A 27,197-nucleotide genomic window follows, 5' to 3' on the forward strand; every position below is an offset into this window, starting at 1 on the left:
ACCCGTCATTCTCAAATCCAAAAGCTGCTTCCATAAACTCATTAGGTGGCAAATCTAACCTTCACTTAACCTAACTTAAATGGCTTTAGTAGCCAAATTAGTGTAAATATTCATGTTTCCCTGTAGAAACATTAATATGCTTCAGTGTGTGCTATACAGCAAATGCGCCTTATTACTTTTCTAAAATCTAAAAAAATGCTCTATTACGTATCTGGAAAAAGGATTTTGGACCTGTACACCAGGGGGAAGTATGGCCTGGGCCAGACTGGTAGCCCTGGCGATGGTGAGCAGTAGGCACACTTCAGATATAATTTGAAGCCAGGGCTGACAGGATTTCCATACAGCTTCAATGTGGGTATAAAAAGTAATTTAAAATGACTCCAAGTTTTTTGGCCTTAGCAATTGGTAGGATGGAGGTGCTATCTCCTGGGGCGGGAAAAGCTGTGGGTAGAATGTGTTTGGGGTGACGATCAGGAATGATTAGACAAGTTGAGCTTGAGACATGTATCTTCATCCAACTAGAGCAGTTAAACAGGCAGGTGATATACAAGTCTAGAGTTTGGGGAGAAGTCTGGGCTAGAGATGTACTTGTGGTATAATTGTTTTTCTTCCTTGATTTCCTGTTAGAATATCTTTATAGTCTTTTCTTGGGGGACAATACATACCTACACACACACACACACACACACACACACACACACACACACACACATACACATCACAGAGGAAAGTTCTGTTTAACAACCTCTTCCATTAAACATATATATATCTTTCAATGTAAAGAAAAACACAACTGAAGTATGGGGCTATTTGGAGACTGCTCAACAGTGGCTGTAATTAACATCACCTGAAAATTCATGGAATGAGGAGAGCCAAAGTCTACTCAGACCAGTGGAGAACAAGGATGGCTTAAGAAATTATTATGCCAGAAATGAAGAAAACAGTCAATGAATAAATGGTGTTGAACTAAAATAGTGCTAAGGTTCCTTTCTGTTTTCACAATGAATAAATACTAGTTATTTGTTCTGAATTAAGAACAGAACCACTCTCTTATTTGGAATATATGCTAAAGTCTCCAGACAGCAAATTAAGAAGTGTCCAAAATAATCCTCATCCATGCTGACATGAACCAGCAGCTAGGGCTGAAGATGAAATGAGGGCGGAATTTAATTTTTGGCAGGAATATCCAGAGGCAGCAATGCTATCTGTGGCATGCAACAGCCTTGGCATGGAATCAAGGTACTTCTTTCCCAGGGCATGTCTTTAAGATCACACTCTCTTAGAACAAGTGCTCTCAAACATCATCGGAACTCCGTGTCTCCCCAGTTTCATCCTGCTAAATTCTGTTGGTGAACTTCAACGTTATTTATTTATTTATTTATTTTTTGTGGTACGCGGGCCTCTCACTGTTGTGGCCTCTCCCGTTGCGGAGCACAGGCTCCGGACGCGCAGGCTCAGCGGCCATGGCTCACGGGCCCAGCCGCTCCGCGGCATGTGGGATCCTCCCGGACCGGGGCACGAACCCGCGTTCCCTGCATCAGCAGGCGGACTCTCAACCACTGCACCACCAGGGAAGCCCTTCAATGTTATTTTTAATTCGTATGTGTGTTGGTATAGAGAGGAATAATGGGAAGCAAGAGAAACTTTTAAAAAGAGAACACATTAAAAGGCTCAGAAAGAGGTCGAAAAATTACAAATTTTATTCTGGTAATAAGGGAACAACCTCTTCCTCCTTCAGAACTTCTCCTTTACCTATAGCCTCTATCACCATTGGTGGTACCCAGTCACCCATTAAAAATCTGGAATCTTTAAATCCAACCTAGCTCCAGTTTAGATTTAACCAACAGCTTACAGTAAATACAAGGGGTAGCTGTCCAGTTTTTCTCATCAATCCTTGGCTCAAACTGCCAGTTTGTTGGCAGTTTATTGCACATGCTGTGCTGCTTCCTACACTTGTGCCTCTGTTGTGTGGTCCCCGTGAACTATAATGCCTCCCTTTTTTCATCCCCTTTGCCCCATTTCACTCAAGAAGCCTCCCCACTCCCCAAACTGTCCCTGGCCAAAGATGGGTTAGGCACCCTTTCTCTCTACCCCCATAATGTCCCACACAAATCTCTCCCACTAACACAGTACCACAGTTATCTTCAGGGCAACTGTCTTTTCCACCAGACTATAAGGTTTTCTGTTTTACCTTTGTAAGCCCAATGCCTAATATAGGGCCTGGCATTCTAAAACACACTAAAAATGTTTACTGATTGAATGAATGAACACTCAGATTAAAAGTTACATGGCACGTGCTATATTAAGCTCCCCATCTCTAAGAGTTTTCAAGTAAATATGAATATGTTAGAATTCTCATACTGGATAGAAGCTGTGATCTACTATATAACTTTGTGATACTCCTTCCATTTCTATTCACATTCTTATTTGCCCAACTGACTGGCTTCTATATAGCTCTTTACAATATTTCACAATAGGGATATATAACTTACACTTTGTATCTATGAGTTTTATTCTTATTCAAGCCATGGCCTGTGGTTGAAATGCCATCATAAAAAGCTTATTAAAAATGTGCTAACACAAAAGACCCCAAATAGCCAAAGCAATCCTGAGAAAGAAGAACAAGGTGGTAGGCATCACACTTCCTGATTTCAAGCTATACTAAAAAGATATAGTCATCAAAGAGTATTGTACTGGCATAAAAACAGACACATAGACCAATGGAACAAAATCAAGAGCCCAGAAATAAACCTAAGCACATGCGGTCAAATAATATTTGACAAGGGAGCCAAGAATACTCAAGGGAGAAAATTCAGTCTCTTCATACACATGGTGCTGGAAAAATTGGATAGCCACATGCAAAAGAATGAATCTAGACCCTAAACTTACACCACTCACAAAAATTAGCTCGAAATGAATTAAAGACTTGAACATAAGACCTGGAACCACAAAACTCCTAGAAGAAAACGTAGGAAGAAAGCTCCTTGACATGGGTCTTGGCAATGATTTTTTGATATGACACCTAAAGTACAAGCAATAAAATCATAAGTGGGATGACGTCAAACTAAAAAGCTTCTGCACAGCAAAAGAAACCATCAACAAAACGAAAAGACAACCTATGGAATGGGAAAAAATGTTTGCCAATCATGTATCTGGCAAGGGGTTAACATCTAAAATATATAGGGAACTCATACCACTTAATAGCAAAAAATCCAATAATCCAGTTAAAAAGTGGGCAAAGGACCTGAACAGGCATTTGTCCAAAGAAGATACACTAAATGGCCAACAGATACATGAAAAGATGCTCAGCATCATTAATTATTAGGGAATGCAAATCAAAACCACAATGAAATATCACCTCATACCTGTTAGAATGGCTGTTTACCAAAAGGACAAGAGATAACAAGTGGGTGAGGGTGTGGAGATAAGGGAACCCTGATGCGCTGTTGGTGGGATTTTAAGCCGGTGCAGCCACTATGGAAAACAGTATGGAGGTTCCACAAAAAACTGAAAACAGAACTACCATATGATCCAGCAATCCTAGTTCTGGGAATATATCCAAAGGAAATAAAAACACTATGCGTAAGAGATATCTGCACCTCTTCGTTCACAGCATTATTTACAATAGCCAAGACATGGAAACAACCTAAGTGTCCACTGACAGATGAATGAAGAAATTGTGGTATATATAAACATATCTACAGTGTAATATTAGTGAGCCGTAACAATGAGAAGATCCTGCCATCTGAGACAACACGGATGGACCTTGAGGATAGAATGCTAAGTGAAATAAATCTGACAGAGAAAGGCAAATACTGTACATGACCTCACTTACATGTGGACTGTTAAAAGAAAACAAACTCATAGAAAAAGGGATCAGATTTGTGGTTACTAGAGGTGGGAAGGGAAAACAGGATGAAGGTGGTCAAAAGGTACAAATCCAGTTATAAGATACACTAGTACCAGGGATGTAGCATACAACAATATACACAACAACGACTATAGTTATAGCTGCTGTATAACTTATATGGAAGTTGTTAAGACAGTAAGTCCTAAGAGTTCCCACACCAAAGAAAAAAAATGTGTTTTCCTTTTTCTTCTATTTTGTATCTACGTGAAATGATGGATGTTAACTAAACATACTGTGGTAATCATTTCATGATACGGATAAGCCAAACCACAAACGTATACGGTGCTGTATGTCAATTACATCTCAATAAAACTGGGGAAAAAACCCTCAAAAAAATGTGGTAACGTTTATGACTCACTGAACACATCTCCTCGGGGTTTCTGAGGCTCTGTCTGTATCCTGTTGTCAACTGTAATCCTTCTTGGAGACACAGTGGCAACTGGTGCTACACTTGTCAGGCTGGTGGTTGGTCCTCCTGGGGCTGCTGCTGGTGGAGGTGTTCTGAGTTCTGTGGGTGGGGCAGGCTGTGGCGCTGGCTTCAGGGCAGGTCTTGCTGTTGGCTCAGAGGTGGGCCTGCTGGTAATGACAGCAGGTACATAGGGTGTCTTCAGAGGCCACCTAGTACTTCTGACATCAGGGATCCAATTACTGTGTCCTCCATCGCCCCTTGAAATGGTACCATTTTCCTTTGGTACATGAATTGGACCTGAAGGTTCAATCATGACTTTTGGAATATCTAAAACAGTAAATGTATTTAAATTAGTGTACAACCCTCTCACCTTAAGAAGTAAAATATCAAATTGCAAAAAACAAACACATCAAAATACCTCATGCCAACTGGTTTACTTTTCACATTGAGAATATTCCCCTACTGTTAAGTCAGGCTGTTTTCCAAAAAAACTTAGTATGTGTGTGTATATGTAATATATACACATATATATTCATACACACATATATCTATTTGGTGGATATACACAAAAATTATATTGTTTTTCTGTAATGAAATGTATCATCTGAAACATAAAATGTTTTAAGTATTTGTAAAGTGGAAAGAGAGAAGAATCAATGAGATTTTTAAATGCAGAGATATTTAAAAATTTTTAAATATGAGAAATGTATATTTAGAGTCTATGTTAAGTGTCTCCATGGTATGTGTATATTATAAAATCATGTTTAGAATTGTCTGAAGACTAATAGTTTTCTCTTCCACACTTCATATAAATTAAATTCACACAAATCCATTGACATTAAATGTTCTACTCACTGTTCTATATTTGGTTCTCCTTCCCCTTTACTAATTTATACAATTGCTTTTTAAAAAAAAATTTCAGAGGTCACCAAGATCACCTGTGGAAACTCTGTCCTTGATTGTATTCACCGAAAGGAATTAATATTTAATCTTCTTGTAAGCATATATTCCAGACTGGGAGTATAACTACATGACCCTTCAAAAATCCTTTAATCCTCATGATTTTATGCCCCATGATTTTCAGTAAATATTTTACTCCAGAAATTTAAAAAATGATCTATCGTTGCATGAAATGTATGCTAAATTGTGGCCTTTGGTTTGTGAAACTTTCATCTTGGAGGGTACTTTTTTAATGTTTATCTACTGACATACATAGCCATACTACAAATAGAGCTTATAAAAATTTAAAAAGCAAAACAGTTCTGAACGTAGAGAAAATAAATATGGAAATGATTTTTTAAGAGCAGAATTGGAGGCATAAAACAGAGGAAAGAATATATTCAGATTATCCCACCATTATAATCTAATGTTAATGACAAACATACATTTAAAATCAAATTCTCAAGGAGGGCTCTATAATTTCGTACCAGCTAAGGAGAAGCTACTGAGAGAGTTTAGTCAAGGAACTGAATGCTTTTAAGATTAGAATGTATTACTGAGTCTTTAATTTTTAACAATTACTGAGCAAGTGATTTTATTGTTTGTGGCAATCACGGACTAGTATTACTAGATATGAAAAGTGATATTCGTTTGATAATTAATCTTGTTCCTTATCTTTCCTAGTAATGGCCTTTGTGTAATCTTGTACTTCCTGCTGGAATTTGGAGCTGGGAGACAAGCATGACTCACAAACACAATTCAGTCCGTCGCCCTGGTATCCGTCTTTACATTTACACTTGTAGGACCCGTGTACGTTGTAACATCGAGCAAAGGTGCTGCATTGATACTGACCAAGGGAGCATTCATCTATATCTGCATCAGGAAGTAGGAAAAGAGGAGGTTTATTTGGGAGATAAATATGGTTACACATAAAAGAAATATGATTATTTTATGATAAATATGATGACACCAAAAATACACAGTTTCAAATAAAATTTTTTTTTTTGCAATGTGAAGGTTCACATAAAATTGGCAGATAAAGAGAAGAAATAAAGTAGTGTGCGCCCAGAACTGCTAGTGTTTGAGTTTCACTTCTGTTTGTTTAATTTAATGCCAGTACCCTCCCCTGCCCTTGACATCCCAGTCATCACCATAATTAAGAGACCTTTCCGCTCTACAGGAAAAAACAACACAAAGCAAGGGCTGGGGTTCATTACCGTGACATTGGTATTTGCCTCCAATGTACATGAGGTCGAAGCCTTTATGACATTTGCAGATGTAACTCCCAAAAGTGTTGACACACTGCCTGTATCTAGGGCAGGAGGCTCTTCCAGTAGCACATTCATCAATGTCTAGAAACATAAGCCAATGCGTCTTAGGAAGGGCAACAGCACGTTCAGACGGAGGAGCTTTTAAAATACACTACTATCTGCAAATGGTTGTGCGCACGTAGTGGCTCATCATAAATGTTATCCAGCTGGTTGCCCTGACAGGCAACATAAATCCCATATCTCCAAATTTCAACTCATCCTTCCAAGCCAAGCCGTCCTCCTCTTGTACCGTATCTCAGCATGTACTGCACCTGTATCCCCCCCCCAGTTGCTTCAACTAGAAACATGAGTCATCCTTGACAACCATATTTCCCTTAACCTCAGCTGATTCTACCTCTCACAAATTCTTTGAACTCATTTACTCTGCTCTTCACCCACTGCCTTTACCCTAGCCCAAGCCACCATCTCCCAGGATAGACTATTCCAAGAGCCTCCAAACTGGCCTTTTCCCTGCCAATCTTAGCCTCTCCAAAGCATTCCCACTCAACTGTCAACAAATGATTTTATTAAGACATAAGAAGGGATTGTTCCCATGCTCAAAACTCTCAACTGTTTCTACTTGCTTTCTGAATTCATTCCTCATTCCTCATCACGTCTTTGACGACCTTGTAATAAACAGTCCTCACCCACCTCACTGGCTGTATCTCAAGCCACCCCCCACCCCATACTCTGTACTTAAGGATATGGTTTTCTTTCCTTCAGAACCTCAAACAGACCAACCTCTCTTTCACTGCAGTGCTCTGCAACGTGTTCACCAGCTTGGCTGATTCTTCCTGTGGCCAATGGTCCATGTCTAACTTCAGGGCTTTCCTTGACCATTATTTTCTAAAATAGATCCTTTTTGTTTTTTACTCCCTTAGTTATTCATATTAACACTTGGCATTGTTTGTAATTTTACTGAATATTTCTTTCTTTTCTGCCTCTTCCAGAGGACTGATATCTTGTCTGCTTTGTCCATTACTCTATATCCTAGCACTTAGCACAGTGCCTGGTATATAGAAAATACTCAGTAAATATCTCTTGAGCCCCCAAATACCTCCATTCATTCAGTGCTTACTACATGTGAGGTACCGTGCTAAGCTCTTTGCGTTCATGATCTCATTCAATCCTCACAAGGACATTACTCCCATTTTAAAGATGAGAAGACTGAAGCGCCAAGAAAGGAAGCCTCTTACCTAAGGTTACATATCAAGTCTATGGCAGAGCCAGGTTTAAAATCAAAGCCCAGACTCTTAACCACAATCTTTTACTGCCTTCCTAATTTACAGGGGGGAAAAAAAAAACCTAACCCTTTAGTGCAATACATACAGTCTAGCCCTGTCTACCAGCTCAGCTTCAATACTCATTGCCTCTTACGTCCTAGAAATACTGAGCTCTTCTTGTTCCCTGAATATTATGCTCCCTCTAAACTTCGATGCCTTTGCACGTGTGGTTTCCTCTGCCTGAAGCTTCCTCCTGTCCCTCATTTTTTTTTGGAAACAAAGTTTCACGGTCTTTTCACAGAGAGAGGTCCCCTTCTGAGACATCTGATATTGTCTAAAGGATAGCTAATTACCTGATGTTAAGTAACTGCCCTTTTTCCTTCCTGCCATCACATTTCACTTTCTTCCTTACCCTAGAGAGACTGCTGATAGAGATGCTTGATTTTACAACTCACCCACACAGGTCCTCCCATCAGGAGCCAGCCGTAAGCCAGGAGAGGGGCACTGGCACCGAATTTGTCCTTTGACAACATCACAGCCATACTGACAGTTTGCCATGGAGCACGTCAGGGCACCTGGAAAGACAGTGACTGTCCGAGAGAGGCAGAGGGCATACTCTGTACCTAATATAACTATGTTTTCTACTTGTCCTGAAATCAGTGACACTGAATCAACAATGCAGATGAAAAGGGCTTAGTTCTCCAACAGTCTAAAGAAAGTCAAAAATAGGAGGAAGAACACAAAGACCTTCTTCCCTCAGGGATAATTAAGAAGGGAACCAGCTCTGTTAGCATCTGGGGAAGACCTTTAATGTATTTGAAGAAATAGCAGACAAATGTAAAACTTTATCTCAGAGAGATTATCTGGAAGCTTTTCCAGTGGCCAAGGAAATTGGAGCATTGAGGTATTTTTCCAGATTACTCATGTTAAGTGCTGGTCTTAACTAAGGCATCCAAGTAACTGTCTCAACCATCCATTAAACTTCTCCAGGCACAGCAGATTTCCCACTGAGTTGTACAATGTTAGAGGATTCTAGCATCACTGTCACATGTTAATAAACATGAACTCACCTTATTGCAAAAAGTTCCATGCTAAATATGCAATGATAAATAAAATTAGCTAACCTTTTTTATTTTATAAAATGCAACCCAGTTAGGGAGAGACAACTGATAATTAACTGATTGATAATTAACCAATTTAACTGACAGTTCAGTAAAATTAAAAATCAAGTCATCAATTGTTGGATATCATAGAACCACAATCTCAATTCAATGTTCAGCCTGCAGAGAATTTCAGGCCATTGTCTGTTTTATAAACACATCAAAATGATAGTAGGAAACACCATCCATTTCTTTCTTACAAAGACACACATGAAATCTACTTTTATGTTATTATAATCATTTTTTAAAATTTGAAGTAGGTTTTTTTTTTAAGGAAAAAACTTAGTCTTCAGACTACTATAAAGAAATGTAAAAATGAAGTGAGGGGCTTCCCTGGCGGCACAGTGGTTGAGAGTCCGCCTGCCGATGCAGCGGACACGGGTTCGTGCCCCGGCCCGGGAAGATCCCACATGCCGCAGAGCGGCTGGGCCCGTGAGCCGTGGCCGCTGAGCCTGCGCGTCCGGAGCCTGTGCTCCGCAACGGGAGAGGCCACAACAGTGAGAGGCCCGTGTACCGCAAAAAAAAAAAAAAAAAAAAAAATGAAGTGAGGAGGTACTTATGGACGGTTTATACTCAATCACCAGGCTGGATGGATTCTCTACCAGCAAATAATTTAGTGTCCATCCTTACCAAGAGCACAATAGCCCTCAAATGGTCACCAATGTTCTTTTTCTACATGGAATAGTTCTATGCCCAGATAGAAGACAAGCAGATAAGTGCTAGGAAAAACGTTAGAAAATACATTAGTTTTGTGAGTCTTGTTCTAAAGACCATTTCCGAATCAATTTAACATTGGCACCCCTGACAAAAGAATGTTAGACATCTACAATGGGCAACTCTTATTTTGATTTTCCATTCCTTAGGCACACATACAAACACGTGCTCACATCCTGTTTAGGAGGAGGGCTAGGAGGCCACTTTTCACACACTCCCAGAGCACAGCATGAAGTCAAGCCCAAAGCAGTTAAGATTCTTGACATACTTGAGCAGGATCCATCCGGCATAAGCATGTATCCGTTGAGACAGTAGCACTTGTAGCTGCCGTAAGTGTTCATGCACCTGTGCTTGCAGGGCCGCGGCTTCAGGCCACACTCGTTTAAATCTGAAAAGAATGGGGTTGAAGCAGAAATTTGACAAAGCCTCAACATTAAAGCAAACCACTGAAAATGCTTCTCTATTCCGAAGAATGAAGAAGAGGAGTCAGTCAAGCTATAGTAACCAGCCATTTACATAAGAGACAGAGTCTGTTCACAGTGTCTTCGTTTTAATGCTGGTTACACTGGGGGCCACCAGGAGTTTCCTATCAGAGGTGACCGAAAGCCTTATAATAATGGAAGGCCGTGTGAATTTCTGAAGCTTAAGTAATGTAGTGCATGTGATCTCTGTTTACAAAGGACAGTTGGGAAGATTCCCCTCACAGACACGTGGCTTATCCTCCCTAGAAAGAGCAGAGCACAAACCATCTTTCTGACTCCAGAACCTCAAAATATCTGGGTGATACTACTAGATTCACTCCTGACAATGTGATCTTCCTATTTCAATTTCTTCCTGTCTCTGTTTAAAGAACATACTGTGTGAGCCTATCTTAGTTTACAGAAAGTACATGGATTTTTAACACTAGACTGCTTTGACCTTCCCAAAGAAAAGCTCTTTTTTCAGAGGATAGAAGCTCATTGAATTAGAGTGATCAATACTGAGGTTCCTCTTGTTCAATCTTATAAAGTGTATATTGATCTCAGATTGAAGAAGAAATGTCAGTCTCCTACTTTAGTAAAGCATTTGAGTCACAAAATAAACTTAAAAAAAAAAAAGACCCTCCAACATCATAGTTTCATTCATTCTGCAGTTAGGAAGGGCATAAAGAAATACTAGTGGATAATATATAATAGATTATCATTATGTATTTCAGGTGTATGGGTTTAAATATCAATATGAAGTGAGTAAATAAACTTCACTTGAGAATTTTCCAACTCAAGTTGAACACTGCCTCAAGTGAAAATAAATCTCATAATGACAAATATACACTGAAACAGTAATGTCCAAAATACAGACTTCATTAAGAAGAAATGACGTGTTTATTTTGTCTGCACGGCCAGCATAAGTACCTGATTAGCATAATTTAATTATCTACTAATCCATATCGTCAAATCAGAAATAAGGATATATCTAGTCGCAAGTTGTTTTCAAATCTAACCAAATTTAAATCTTGCCAACTTGGCCTTTTTTCTAACCTTCACACAACTGTAAGCAGATCTGCAGCTGGGTGAAGCCTGCGGAGGTTACATAAATAAACCAGACGCCTTCATCATCTCCTATGCTTTCTTTAATTTTAAACGTCATACTCTCTTGTCCAGTCAAGGGTATTCACTTCACTTCTCATATTCTTCTACCTTGTATTTTAATATTTATTAAAAATTAGAGTCAGGGAATCTTTTCTCATGTTCTAAGAGGAGTTAATTATCATGCCTAATATGTCCCTGCAGATTCACATCTGGCTTTGAAAAATCCCTGATTGACATTATAGTAAACAGTATTTAAATCTAAATATATTGTTAGAGAAAGGCTTTGTGTTTTAAATATTCTTTTGTACTTAAGTAGAAATATAACAGAATAGTACAACGAATAACAGAGTAAGACTGAATCCTGTACCTCAAGGGTAGGATACTGATGGATATAAAATGTGTCCATTAAGAACCCTTAAGTTTATTCTTAACAAGCCCCAGAAACTTCCGTGAGTTCCTGATGGGAACTGGTTAGATATTTATAGCTCCAGGCAGCTCCCATACAAGGTGTATTTACGCTGATGGAAATTTCTTCAGACGCTATGGCCATGAACTAAAGCTGAGGCCACTCCAGTCTTGGCTGATAAAGGGCCCCTTACGATGGCTATGAGAGTCTTTATGATCCAGACTGGGGTTGCTGGTGGTCTTCAATCCAAATTTATCTTTCCCTTCCCATACGCAAAAGCACTTTGGGGTTAAGAATCATGAAACTGAAAGGAAATGTAAAATCGATAAGATGTCATAATTCCAATAAAAAGACCCAAACCAACCTGAGAATCACCTATGAAATAATATGGAAAAGGAAATAAACAGGCAGCATTCAGTGGGCAAATGTAGAATGCTTGTTGGCTATTTTACTATTAATAAACTGACACGTAAGTATCCAGATAGGCTGAAAGCAATTTGAGAAAGTTGTGCTCTAACCATCGGTGACGGGCTGGATGACACTCCCTAATAGTTAGCTGGCTGCTGTCGATGTCCCCCGTGACTGCTACCATTGCCACTGACCACACGCATGTGTCTCCTAAAAACTTCCCACTGACCCTTACAAAACCACTGCAGAAACGATGAAATAGGATTCCATAATAATCAACAATGATCAATTTTTACCAAATATCAGAACTTTGCTAAAGCAGGAAGCTTCAAAAGATTAAAAGCATCTGGTGTCCTGGTGATGAACTTTTTCCTCAATATTCAGGGTTTCTAGTCTATGATTATTATACCTTATTTTCTTACTGACCAAATGCCTTATAAAATTGAGTTAATACTTGCTGCTTCCAAAATGTCTTGGATTATAGACCTAGTGACAGTTTTATTACTATCAGATTAAGTCAGAAATTCAAAAATGACACTTCCAATTTATAGTAAATGCTCCTATAATAATAAGCAAAATGTAGAGAACAATTACTCTTGATCTCACTTTCTCAAATCAATCTTAAAAGTTGATAAGAGAACGTAGGAAGAAAACTTTAGTGCCTTTATTTTAAATTTACTTAAATCTTGCTCTTTTTTCTAGAAGTTTGTGATGTAACATACCCTATAAGGAAAATCTATGATAAAAAACTAATGAATTTGGGCTTCCCTCGTGGCGCAGTGGTTGAGAGTCCACCTGCCGATGCAGGGGACACAGGTTCATGCCCTGGTCCGGGAAGATCCCACACGCCGCAGAGCGGCTGTGCCCATGAGCCATGGCCGCTGAGCCTGCGCGTCCGGAGCCTGTGCTCCGCAACGGGAGAGGCCACAACAGTGAGAGGCCTGTGTACCGCAAAAAAACAAACAAACAAAACTAATGAATTCTATCATGTACCTATCTTACATCAAGGACAGAACTTTACAATTAAACCACTTATATTCAAATGCTTAAACTGTTGTATATACAATTCTTAAAGAGCATCTATTCCAGTCAGGAGCATATTTTAGCAAGTTGGTGAATTCAGGAGCTTGGGTTGGGGGAGAAGGGGAAGGGGCTGGTTCAGAACAAAAACTGCAAGCTGCGCAGCATTATAATTACACTTCAGGAAGAAAAAAGAATCAGAAATTTTATTAGCATGCAGACACTGAAAAGTGCTTGAAAATCTGGAAGAGATTAATTGAGTATGATAGCCCAATGGATTTTTAAGGAAAATAATCTTTCATTCATTCAATGTAATTTAGACCATTTTTTTCCCTTTGAGGCTTAAACTGTGCAATGTCTCAGAAGTCTAAGCTTTTACTTTTATCTGACTCAAGTGGAGGTCACAGGCAAACAGATCTCAATATGTCAACTGCCATAACTTTTACTCTTTAAATTTTTAATTATATACTTCCATAAAAAATTTTTTAAAAGAAAAAAAAATTTCAATGATTCTGAAATTCATCCCATTGCCCTAATTTCTTGATCCAAATGCATCAAGCTCCCTATGAGCAGAAACAGTAATTAATAATTTAAATGAGTTTAATTCAGTCATTCTAAGTTCCTAAATGTATGAGTGAGTGAGGAATAAAGTCTTTTAGAAATACTGTAGAGTCATACTGCCACCTAATTTTTCTACAAAATCTTCCAGCCTAATGAAGACATTAATACTTCTGGTGTTTCTATTCTCACACCAGTCCTGTAGGTGAAGAGAGCAGGAGTTACTCTCCTTCTATTACGAACTGGTTTGCTAAGACTTGCTCTCAATCATTGAGCTACTTCAGCGCCGTGCTAGAACCAGAACTCAGGCTTTCTAGTATCACAAAATGTTCACCAAAAGAAGGAAGCTAATGTATGGTTTGATTTCCAAGTGACCTAAAAACTCTACACCCCAAATGTGGTCATGGGGAAGAGGACTTGAGCGCTTCTAAAATCTATTTAGCGAAAGTCATCAAAACCCCAATCTCAGGTGCTTTGGAATTCCTGACTTCACCTACACAGGAAAACAGAAGTTATTTTGTTATCTGATTTTTTAGAAAACATTTTGAAACCCGGAGAAGAAGAAGAAAAGCAACGGATACTTGAGGCAGGGAAAGAATAGCAGAGGCTCCAGGCATTGTAGAGCACAGAGAATCAGCACCAGGTGACAATTCCTGATACTTGCTTCACATGCTCAGGAATGTGGAGGACTAGGTACTCCGGGGGTGAGTCTTCAGAACATTGGCAAGAAGTGACAGCACTGCAGGAAGCCGTGCAGGTGGGAGGAGCAGACCACCTGAGATAATGCACGCTCACCCCTTGAAGGTAAACTTGTGGCTTGATGATCCAGGGGTTGTGAAAGAGGCTGTTCACTGCCTTGGTCAAGAGGAGTTGGGTACAAGTGTTCGTCTTCACACCAGGAAGAAGGTAATAAGAGTCAACTTTGAACTGATGTCATTTTTAGCCCTAAAAATCTTTATAAGTGTATATTAAACAATTACATAAAGTTGGTGGAGTTCAAAAAGAATGCTTTAGATACTTTACAAAAATTAGTTTCTAGTTCTTCTGGTTTCTCTTTTTTAATTTTAATTTCTGTTCCTTAAAATTTATCACTGCTATTTTGTGTCCCAAGAACACACAAACATTATAAGTTAACATCCACGTACATCCTCATATCGATTTTTTTAAGCACCAGAAAGGAGATGGTCCTTTTTCAAAAGATGATTTTAGTCATCAACACAGACAGAAAACTCAGAAAAACAGATTATGTAAAAACTGATTATTATCAACCTGCTCTGTTTAGGTACACCTAGGTCTTATAGGACCAATTTAAAATCTTTTCCTATATTATTATGTTGTCCAATAGTTTAAAACACTCCAGAATTATGCATAAATTTATGGTTTGCATAAAGATCTCATTTAAGTAAATAACACAATAGATCATGGATGTTTTAAATCAAGTGTAAGAACTATGTCACATTTAGGTCACATTTAATTAGAATATACATAAGACACCCCATGCAAAGACGGACAGGACTGAGATATCTGGGGCTGGAAAAAAAAGAGAAGAATACACATAAGATGCTTTCTGCAAAAAATGGTAACTTTGGCCATTATTACCTAACCAAAATATTATAAGATGGGTGAGACCCAAAGTAGAGTCAAAAGGCAATCCCATCCTGTTTCAAGACTTCATATTATTAACAGCCAGTTAAACTTCCAAATTAAATGAACATTGGTTCCTGGGGTTGAAACCACATATCATTCAAACGCTAAGGCCTTAAGAAACTCCCTTAATATTAGGGTTAAAGCACTTCGACTATTGTGCTAAGGAAAGCAATCAACTGAGGCTTAACTAGCTCACCAAAGTTTACCGTCTGGTTCTGTGCTATAAGATACCGATTCTTTCCTTGGGGTAAGGAATTCAACACGTGAAACATAAACCATGTCAAAACATTAATAACTGATATTTATAAATTGTTTCTTCTGAAATTATTATAAAGCATGCTGTAAATTCAAAAGAATATCTTTCATTCCCGAAAATATGCAATGATATGGTATATGACATGCCCCAAATTATTCTCTAATGGGAAAGTTATGAAAAAGGTTATTATCTATAATAGTATCCCTTTTTAGCTGAGGAGATTTATATGGGTACAGAGACTCAAGGAGGGGGGAAATCTGAATGAATTAAAATTACCAGAGGGCTTCCCTGGTGGCGCAGTGGTTAAGAATCTGCCTGCCAGTGCAGAGGACATGGGTTCGAGCCCTGGCCTGGGAAGATCCTACATGCCGCGGAGCAACTAAGCCTGTGCATCACAACTACTGGGCCTGTGCTCTAGAGCTCACAAGCCACAACTACTGAAGCCCACGCCCCTAGAGCCCGTGCTCCGCAATAAGAGAAGCCACTGAAATGAGAAGCCTGAGCACCGCAATGAAGAGTAGCCCCCGCTCGCCGCAACCAGGGAAAGCCCGCGTACAGCAACGAAGGCCCAAAGCAGCCAAAAATAAAAATAAATAAAATAAATAAATTTATTTAAAAAAAAATTACCAGAGAAAGTAAGGTGGGAAAAAGCAAATCTTGCCAGAGTTCAGGTTAGAATTTCATCTACCACGAAAGGTACCTTGTGCCTTACAGAATATGGTCAGTCCAAGGCCATGATTTGATACATGATCTGGCTATGGCAAATCCGGAGAGTAACTCAGAGGCAAGCAAAAGTCACCACCAGCAGATTCACACTAATCTTGTAACCAGTCTGCTAACTTAAGCCTGTTCCACAGTGGGCCTGCCCTGCTATCCCTGCTGCTCCCCAGGCAGCTCTGAAAGCACTCATCTACTCAAGCTGTTCACTCAGCCAAGCAAGTTCCCAGGGGGTGAGTTCCTAAAGCACACAGCTCGCAACACAATTTTTAGCAGATATAATTTTTGCCTTATACCAAAACCTACTTTTAATCAAATGTTAATTTCCAGTTCTGTGGAAATTAACTATTTCAAGTATACCTCTTCTTAACATTTCTCTCCTCAAGAAAAAAGAAACTAGGGACTTCCCTGACTGTCCATTGGTTAAGACCCCACGCTTCCACTGCAGGGGGCACAGGTTTGATCCCTAGTCGGGGAACTAAGATCCCATATGCCTCGTGGCCCGGCCAAAAAATAACAAACAAACAAAAAAACCCAAAACAAACAAACAACACCCCCGCCAAAACCTCTGTGCTTAAAAAAAGAAAAAGAAAAAAAAAGAAACATATTTGACTTCCCATATCTCTGAGGCATGTTTTCCATTTTATTAAAATGTATGGTCTGAATAAAAAACTGTCTAAGTTAATTTGTTATATAGCAGATACAGACAATTTGCTCTAATAACGTTTCTGGGGGTCTCTGGACAGCTCTCCCACTTACCTGGCTCACTCCTGGCTGCCTCTCTCACTCTGACAGATAGTCCACGGATTCAGAGACTAAGGAGCTATACCAGACAACTCCATGGAACTCTTTCCCATTCCTATGGTGTTCAGAACCAAAAGCCATTATATGAAACAGTCACTAAGCAAATATTTAATGTGCACTTATCATCTGCAAATCATTTTGATAAAAGTTTTCGGGAACCTAGAAATCAGAGGGACCCCACAAAGGATTCCTGCTCTCAAAGAACATAAACCTTCCCATCAAGAACTTGCCACAATTGCTTTTATGGTAAGGAAGGAAAAGAAAGAGATGATTAAAACACATAGGTTTAATATGGACTGGAATTTTATATTCAAGACTGAACCTGAAATTACATCTTCAGTGGCAGCACTATTTTTACAGGTGTCAAATCCCATTTTGCCACTAATAAAATCCTCTTCCCCCTAACTATATTTAGTTTTGGGAGGCAAGATTTCAACTCAGTATATTATATTTTTCTTAAGAGAAATGGGTATGTATTGCAGGGTAAAGTACATGGTAAACTGGTTTTCTGAAAATAAGAGATACCCAGAGATGGATCCATGTTCCAATGATAGTTTTGGTGTCTGAAGCACATTAAAGTTGATGTAGTTCCTGCAAATAAATGTAAATGAATTTCTCTGCAATCTCAACAGTGGCTGCTTTTAATAAGTCTTCTATGTATACATTCCTGGCATCAGGACAACAAAGTTTTATGGTGTTGACATATTAAGGGAACCTTTGATGGTTTACGTTCAGCACTTAAAAAAAAGAAGCATGCTGGCACTCTCAGATGAACACCGACAACTCAATAATCAGAACTGAACATGCTGCTACTTGAGAACTTACACTGGAGAGGAAAAATCAAATGGGTTTTTAAAAGAGTGAACTGAGATAATAAGAACCCCACTTATTTTGAAAATACTACCCACGTATGTTAGGTAAATTCCAAGTTAAAAAAATATATTATTAGAAAAGAAACTTCGGAAAATATCAGCTATCAGTCAAGTAGCTGATACTAAAGAACACACTTTAGAATAAACAGCTTGTCCTACCATTGGACACGTCACATTTTACTAACATGGATTTCATCTGGTTCAGGAACAATTACATATACTTTCAAATTTCAGTGTTCCTAGTTCTTGTGAAAACTATGTAAATCATGAGTTTACATGACACACTTAAAGGAGTATCAGATACTGAAGAATAAGAGTATTTCAACAAGATTATTTCTGTATCAGGTGAGGCCAACTATGTATCTATGGGACAGTTACACCCTACATAACTCTTTCATTTGACATTTAAAATGCTAGGAAAAGGACTTCCCTGGTGGTGCAGTAGTTAAGAATCCGCCTGCCAATGCAGGGGACACAGGTTCGATCCCTGGTCCGGGAAGATCCCACATGCCACGGAACAACTAAGCCCATGAGCCACAACTACTGAAGCGCACGTGCCGTGGAACCCGCGCTCCGCCACAAGAGAAGCCACTGCAATGAGAAGCCTGCGCACTGCAACAAAGAGTAGCCCACGCTCGCTGCTACTAGAGAAAGCCGCACACAGCAACGAAGACCCAACACAGTCAAATAAATAAATAAATAAATAAATAAATATAATTTTAAAATGCTAGGGAATATTACTTTAAGGAATAGGTGAAAATTTTTACTCTTTTATCCTTGCATCTTTCTAGTGAAATCTAACCCTATCTTTTCTTTATTTCTGTATTTTTCTTTTTAACACCTAATGGTAGAAAGTTTTCGGTTGAAATTAATGAAAAAGACAAGTCTTGTCAGCCTTGTAATGCAGCATGCGTCAGAGGATCACATTTCCAATGACGTTTTCTTCATCCAAAACTACACTGGTAGAAAGAACAGAAGTTATATAGACAATTGCTCTAAGTTGACATAGCAGATCTTTTACCAACTACTTTTGTGAACTTGGACAAGACACTGAATATCCCTGATGTCTCTTCAAATGAAAAATGAAATATTATTTATAGCTTATTATAATAAATAACACTCTACCTCCTAATGCTATTGTAGTGATGAAAATAGATAATATATGTAAAATACCCAAGCACTGTGAGGGCTAAATAATGATTTGCTTTTATAAGCATCTGATGCCAATTAAAAATAACTTGCTAAGTTAATCAAAATCCTTCTCAGAGGAACATTACAAACTGGTCAACAGTTGAAGGGAATTTAATCACAAAGATCAAAGAGCTCAGAGTTGGAAGGGACCTCAAAATTTCAAGCCAAACCTCCTACCTGACTCTGAGTATTAAAGTGTTTTCATCTAACAGAGATCCAAGGAGGCTATCAATTTGCCAAAGCTTCCCAACTAGTTAGTGGAAGAACAAGGAGAAGCAGAATGTAAGGCTTCTAAGGTTACTGATGCTGCAATTCTCTTTTTCAAAATCCATTTTCATTATTAATAGTGAATAAAAGTATAAAATTATTTTAATTGCACTCTGATTAAACAGATTTTAAAAGATTTACCCTTATTATATTTTTGTCTTTCAGCAAAATGGCATCTCATATATTTGGTGACAACAGTTATAGAAAAGTGGTTTGCATGAGAACTTAAATTTTTATATGAGGCAGGAGTAGAGAGGGCTTGTGACTGTTTACTTGTGTCACAGTTTCCCTACCTTGATTGCAGGTTTTGCCGGCATATCCAGGATGACACTTGCACTTGTTTGGTCCGATGCATTCACCGTGTTTGCACTGTGGCTGGCACACAGCTGTGAAAAAAGGATATCATGCATTATTTCTAGGTCAGGAGCATGTCAACCAAGTAGAATCTACGTCATGTACTAGTTTTATAATAAAAGAAAAAACTAAGAACTTACAATAGAGTAATAGAAATATACAATATCATTGTGTACTGGAGCAGTAAACATTGTCTAGACTACAGACTCACACACATGTGTTGTGTGTGTGTGTGTGTGTGTGTGTGTGTGTGTGGTGTATTACTTGGGGCTGAAAATTTTGCTAAACTTGAGGACAATACTCAAATAGCCAAATAGAAGAAAAATTGGAAAACTATGCATAAACACAACTGATGTTTGTCAATAGTTATCCCTTTATAATAACCTGCACCCATACTTTCAAAATCATTTTCTCAAATATGCTTCAAAACATACTTCTTAATCCAAAGAGACCGGTTAAGTATGAACTCCAAATAAATTTCCCATTAAATAATATTTTATTGGAAATGGTATTTCCAAGAATAAAATGGTTCAAAATGAATTAAAAACTAAAACTAAATATTTTTGAAACCTCAACTTAAGAATACTTCTGTCATTTTGCCCATTCTTAACCTTAAGTTGCATCGTAATTGCTCATCAATCTATAATACACTTTCTACAGCCTATCACAGAAAATAGAAAGTTCTATTTTACATTTCCTGTCTTCCATCAACTGAGTCTGTCTTCCTTCAAGACCCCAAAATGCTATAAATCATCATCACTCAAATCTTTTCACAGTCTCCAATTCCTACCAAGATACTGGTTAGAATTTATTCCGTTTATACCGCGATTCTCAGCAGGGGGTATTTTTGCTGCGTATGGGGCATTTAGCACAAATGGAGACATTTTTTATTGTCACGCTGGGAAGAGGGTGCTACTGGCATCTAGTGGGTAGAATACTGGGATGCTGCTAAACATCCTACAATGCTCAGATAACCCCTGACAGAAACAAATTATCCAGCCCAAAACGTGATGGTGCCAGATTGAGAAATCACTCTATACCAAATATACGTATCGTGCTACACCAGATACTAAAATAGATGAAAAATAATTGTATAGTGTGGTCATTGGTCTCATAGAGCTTACAATCTAGACGAAGAGACAAAACAATCATGTTTTAAATTCAAGGCAATATTTATGTATGAGCAAAATTGGTGGCACATATGAAATTCGGGAAGAAATCATCACACAAGCATATCCATACAGAGTTGCACAGAAAACCTCGAAGGAGAGATCTTGAGTTGGATCTTGAAGCCAGGGGAGACAGAGAAGAGAGCAGACCACCCAAGGCATAGAGAACTGTAGAGCCAAACAGGCCATCATTTATTTAGAGAACACTGGGGAGGCCTGTCAAGCTAAAGAGATGGGCAAATGCTGGGGGAAGAGTAAGAGGTGGGCAATCATAGGTGAGCGGTACCAGACGATGATGTTCCCTAAATTTCAGATTGAGGATTATATACTTTATCTATAAATGAAAACTTCATCATCATCAGGAGGATTACCTGATAAAATAAAAACTCTGGGAACGTGAGCATGGTGATGATACGTGGGATAGACTGGAGTCTAACTGACATGCAGAAGGCATGATTTGTTCTTGGGACAGGAAGGGATGGGCTTCAGTAACCCCTGAGTGAAGAGCAGACAGGTCTTGAGGACCAGGTGGAGTGGGGTCAACAGTGACCCTGTGTTCTCCAGTCCCTCTCACATTAGCCCATGCTCTTCTCCATTCTGGGAGATGCTCCCATTTTCGGACAATTCTCAAACATTCCCTTCAAAACTCTAACACTCCTGTGAAGCTGATGTGCATGTTATTTTTGGTGTTTTCTACATTTCCTCATTCAACTCTCACCAACCCTTCCCTCGCCTGGCACACCACAGGCTTTATTTGCCAGTCTTACTTTCAGGCCTTTCCTACCTGTATATTTGTCACCCCAACTGGACCCTGTACCATGATTAATCCTTACTGCTGCTCGGTAGGTATTTAATGCAAAAGTTTGCAGAGAGAAAGGGTGAGCAGAGTATAAATGGTAGAGAAATGCAATGGGGAAATTCATAAAAATCTGATTTTAGATACGGCATGACATTCAACAGGAAACAATTCTGTTCAGATCTGTGAGAAGAAATGCACTACCTAGGAAGGCCTTCCAGTATTATGCTTCAGTCAGTTATATAACTGGTAGATGGTTTATACACAGTTTTAAAAGCAAGTCCCAGAAATAAACCACCTTTTATGTAATTTCCAGGCCCAATCACCAAGAAATGCAAGTTAGAAATTTCTTTAATCTTAAAAAAAGTTGTTGCATAAATTCTAACAATTATATATGAATACAACCTGAATGAATCAAGTTATCACAGAGGCATCCAAAGGGCCATATTTAAAAAGAAAAAGTAGTATATCAACTACACTTGAATAAAATAAATTATTAAAAAAGAAAAAGTAAACACCTCAAAATAATTAAATGCAAGTCTAGGTAATAACCTCCCCAAATAATTGGAATTTGAAAACATCTCAAAAACATGAAAAAGAAGTTTAGAAAGTACCACTAAAAATCATGAAAAAGTTTATTTATGAAACAAATGTGAGGCGCTCAGGCTGTGTTGCCTTTTGACCCACTGACCAGCCTGAAGAGCATCCACTTATAGTACTTTCAGGTGCTCTTCAGGAACAAAGGTTTTTATTGTCACCCTCCCTTTCTCATTGTTTGTTCTCAGTGGAGTGCCCCAATCTGGGGCACATCAAATGCCCTCATTCCAAGAGACCCAGGCTGTTAATGTTTCTTACATGTTTAGGGAGCCAGTATTTTCAAACAAACTGCTGTTTGCACGTCTACCCAACAGACTATTCACTGAAGTAACCAACGACCTATATATTAGCCAACAGGTATTAAATGGAATAGGATACTCACAATGCTGATGTAACCAATTTTTTTTCTCTTACATAAAGAACACCCTTTGAAAACGGTTGCACAAAAGACTATCTCCTATTATCTTGCTGGCATTAGGTCTGCAATGTGATGTTCAGGCCAATAAACATGAACTGAATATTTAATACACGCAATTATTCTGCTAGGCAAGTGAGGGTGATGAAGGAATCACAGAGGATTTGAAAATTAACTGTGAAACTTTAATACACTGGCTGAAAGCTAACAAGGGCTATGATAGAGAGATGAGATAAAAGACGGGGGAGGGGCAGATCATAACTGTGACTGAAGTCAAAAAGAGTCATGTACCAAAATGTTCATTGCAGCTCTATTTACAATAGCCAGGACATGGAAGCAACCTAAGTGTCCGTCGACAGATGAATGGATAAAGAAGATGTGGCTCATATATACAACGGAATATTCCTCAGCTATAAAAAGAAACGAAATTGAGTTATTTGTAGTGAGGTGGATGGACCTAGAGACAGTCATACAGAGTGAAGTAAGCCAGAAAGAGAAAAACAAATACCGTATGCTAACACATACATATGGAATCTAAGAAAAAAAAAAAAGGTCATGAAGAACCTAGGGGTAAGACAGGAATAAAGACACAGACCTACTAGAGAATGGACTTGAGGATATGGGGAGGGGGAAGGGTAAGCTGTGACAAAGTGAGAGAGTAGTATGGACATATATACACTACCAAATGTAAAATAGATAGCTAGTGGGAAGCAGCCACATAGCACAGGGAGATCAGCTCGGTGCTTTGTGACCACCTAGAGGGGTGGGATAGGGAGGGTGGGAGGGAGGGAGACGCAAGAGGGAAGAGATATGGGGATATATGTATATGTATAACTGATTCACTTTGTTATAAAACAGAAACTAACACACCACTGTAAAGCAATTATACTCCAATAAAGATGTTAAAAAAAAAAAAGGAAATGTGATCTGAGCAACGCCTTAGAGGTAAGAGGCAGAGATAGTTGGGATGGGAGACAAAGCCTTTCAAACTATGAGCAAAGGATGGGGAAGGACAATGAAGGGAGTTCTCAGGGAACACCACTGGCTCTGGTGGAGCTACAGTGCAAAGTGCTTAGAACAGTGGATGGCAGCAAAAGACAGGGCTAAGGCAGGTCTTAAAAGGCACTGGTGGCAGAAACTGCTGGGTGCTTACTAGTACTATTTTCTCCTTCTTCTTGAAAACAGAATGGCTTTTTTTTTTTCTGGAGGGGATAATGAGTCAGCAGTGGAAAATTACATTCCCTATCCTCCCTGACATATTTGGGTAGCCAAGAGACTAAATTCTGGTCAATTGTATGTAATCAGAAGTTATTGGGTGGGGCTTTTGGAACTTAAAAGCTACTTAAAAAGGTGAGTCTGTCATACAGAGTGAAGTAAGTCGGAAAGAGAAAAACAAATACCATATGCTAACACATATATACGGAATCTAAAAAGAAAAAAATTGGTTATGGAGGAGAACTTAGGGGCAGGACAGGAATAAAGACGCAGACGTAGAGAATGGACTTGAGGACATGGGGAGGGGGAAGGGTAGGTAAGCTGGGACGAAGTGAGAGAGTGGCATGGACATATATACACTACCAAATGTAAAACAGATAGCTAGTGGGAAGCAGCTGCATAGCACAGGGAAATCAGCTCGGTGCTTTGTGACCACCTAGAGGGGTGGGATAGGAAGGGTGGGAAAGAGACGCAAGAGGGAGGAGATATGGGGATATATGTAAATGTATAGCTGATTCACTATGTTATAAAGCAGAAACTAACACACTATTGTAAAGCAATTATACTCTAATAAAGATGTTAAAAAAAAAAAAGGTGGCTGACAGGTGGCTCCTGTCTTCTTGCCTGGAATATGGAAGTCATGGCTGAACTACAGCAGCTACTTTGTGATCATGAGGTGAATCTTGAAATGGAAAAGAGGCAAAGCTGGAAGTCATAATATTAACCCTAAATGGCCATCCAAGTAATTTAGGACACTGGTCTTTGTGTCAGTGTTACTTGTAGCCGAACACAATTACAATACAGTTACAATTACAATTCCTAACTATACTTGAGCACAAGGCTGAGGAATCTGGACTTACTCTGTGTTTACCATCAAGCCAACAAATGCTTTCTTTGGATACACAGGACAGAAATGTTATGATTAAATCTTAGTAAAGAAATAAAATTTGTCAAAGTTATCTCATACCTATAATATCATATACTAGAAGTATCTAAAGAATTTCATTTCTACATCTAAAAATTAGATTAGAAAATACTTAGCCACCTTGAGACTAGAGGAAAATGATTCCCAACTTCATTTTCAGACCCACATTTTGACAACCCACTTCACTGTAATGTGAGTTCTTAGTGGCCAGCACACATCAACCTTCACAATCTGCTGTGAATAGCAGGTCAGGAAAGAAATAAAATAAGTGGACTATCTTTAGTAGTCTATTTTTGAATGATCTTCTCAAAACATCAAAAATAGATGAGACACTGATTTGTAGGAAAGAATGTGTCTGTTGTCGCTATAGTTTAATCACAAAAGTCAGCATTGTTTCTCTGACCTCCACATGGATCAGTGACAAGAAGTTGGGCCACATTTGGTCCAGTGGCCACTAGCATCCACATATGGTTTGGCAGCTCAAGAAATAAAATTCAGGTGAGGATCACAGGTAGTCAATTAATGACAGATTCTTTTTCCCCCAAAATCAGATGCTGGAATTAAGGTCAAATGGGCAAATCACACTCAAAATTCACTCTCTAACATTCCTGCAACACTATCTCCAAAGTGCCCTTAAAATAACCCCTAAGTCATTACTTTAACTAGAAAAAGAAACATGTCTCAACTGGCAAAGCAAACATAGCTCTTTAATGTCACATGTTCCAAGCCTCTTCTGTTTGACTGCAATCTAAGACTTTACTCTTAAAAATTCATCCTAACTGATGTAACTGGGGTTCTGAGAGTTGGACAATGTTTTCTGACACTGAGTTGGACAATGTTATCAAATAAGTTGGGGGAAAATTAAACTCCCACATCAGTTCTATATAATATTTCTTAGGTAATCTAATCACACTTGGGAGTCAAGTGCCAACATTTGTAAAAAAAATAAGGACATGTTGAGTTGCCCAAGCAGGTGGTGGCTCTGGAAAGTGACAAGGGAAAAGCCAACTCAACCTCAGGTGTTGTTGTAACTTGAAAATGATTTTTTTTCTTTCTTTTTTAATTTATTTTTATTTTTGGTTGTGTTGGGCTTGTGGGCTTTCTCTAGCTGTGGTAAGCGGAGGCTACTCTTCGTTGCAGTGCATGGGCTCTAGGCGCGCGGGCTTCAGTAGTTGTGGCACACGGGCTCAGTAACTGTGGCTCATGGGCTCTAGAGCTCAGGCTCAGTAGTTGTGGCTCATGGGCTTAGTTGCTCTGCGGCGTGTGAGATCTTCCCGGACCAGGGCTCGAACCCGTGTCCTCTGCATTGGCAGGCGGATTCTTAACCACTGCGCTACCAGGGAAGCCCAAAAATGATTTTCTTAATGTAAATAAGATTGTCTTTCAAATCCTAAGAATCATTTGTAATTTTTGCAATCTACATCATGTTGCTATTCAGACATGGAACACTAAAAGCAGAAAAAAGAACCTTGTCCTCCAGAGTCTGTAACTTAGAAACAGGTGACATAAAGTATGCAAGTTGGCCTTGGGAGAGAAAGAGTAGCTGAAAGAGGCATTAAACAAGTCATTGCTATATTGCGATATTAACGGGACCTGGAAGGAATGGAGGCAGAATTTTTATAGGGCTCCACTGGAAAGGACCTCGAGCTTCCCTATATCACAGGTATAACAAATCCAGAGGGAAGAATCCTACAGATTCCAAGATCTCCAGAGGAAAACAACCCTCCAGCCTTCCTAATATCCTGTATTCTAGTGTTGAATATCCTATTTTCAAATCTAAATTCCCTCTGTAGTAAAAACTGAAATAAAAGGGCCTCTGATTGTTACCACTATAAAATACTATCTGTTAAATGATCTCATGAATACAGAACGCAAAACCACTTTACATGACTAATTAAATTTACCCTCACAGTATCCATATAAGGCAGGAGACAGACAGACATTATCCTCATTTTACCAGCAGACAAGCAAAAGCACAGAAAGTTAAGTGACTTGCCCAATTTCAGCAAAAATTTCTTATCCCAGTTCCATGGAGAATCTGCTAATACTTCTGGTAGTCAGAAAAAGGCCAGAAACCCAGCTTTTTGAGTGGATTTGGAAGAGAGTGAGATCATAGTAATATTAAACAGGAAAGGATGAGAGGGATAGAGAATATCAAAGGTAATTAAAGGCATAAAGGTATTTAGTTTACATTTCTAGGAAGGAAAAGTTGCAGTTAAGAATACAATCTGTAAGTTAAGAAAATTAAAGTAACCCTGCCAGAATGTTTCAACATAAAATAATCTCTTTGCTCTACTGCTTGTTTTGTGCAGAACCCAGATTTTGAATCATTAATGAAGTACAGAAT

General features: G+C 38.8%; 1 protein-coding gene across 8 annotated transcripts in view; it reads right to left on the reverse strand.

The window, feature by feature from the left end:
- Window positions 1–27,197, reverse strand: part of NPNT (nephronectin) — a 75,847-nt gene that overhangs the window by 24,289 nt on the left and 24,361 nt on the right. For 5 of the 8 annotated variants that reach the window (XM_067735411.1, XM_067735410.1, XM_067735407.1 and 2 more), the window contains 7 exons: window positions 19,673–19,765; window positions 14,421–14,513; window positions 9,934–10,053; window positions 8,247–8,366; window positions 6,476–6,610; window positions 6,009–6,131; window positions 4,269–4,646 (listed from right to left, as the gene is read on the reverse strand). In XM_067735411.1, the coding sequence (XP_067591512.1) occupies window positions 4,269–4,646; window positions 6,009–6,131; window positions 6,476–6,610; window positions 8,247–8,366; window positions 9,934–10,053; window positions 14,421–14,513; window positions 19,673–19,765 (1,062 nt within the window). The remainder of the gene's footprint in view (window positions 1–4,268; window positions 4,647–6,008; window positions 6,132–6,475; window positions 6,611–8,246; window positions 8,367–9,933; window positions 10,054–14,420; window positions 14,514–19,672; window positions 19,766–27,197) is intronic. The other 3 variants (XM_067735413.1, XM_067735408.1, XM_067735412.1) reach the window with 2 other exon arrangements.

The sequence above is a fragment of the Pseudorca crassidens genome, chromosome 4, assembly GCF_039906515.1.
Source record: "Pseudorca crassidens isolate mPseCra1 chromosome 4, mPseCra1.hap1, whole genome shotgun sequence".
Taxonomy (NCBI): Eukaryota; Metazoa; Chordata; class Mammalia; order Artiodactyla; family Delphinidae; genus Pseudorca; species Pseudorca crassidens.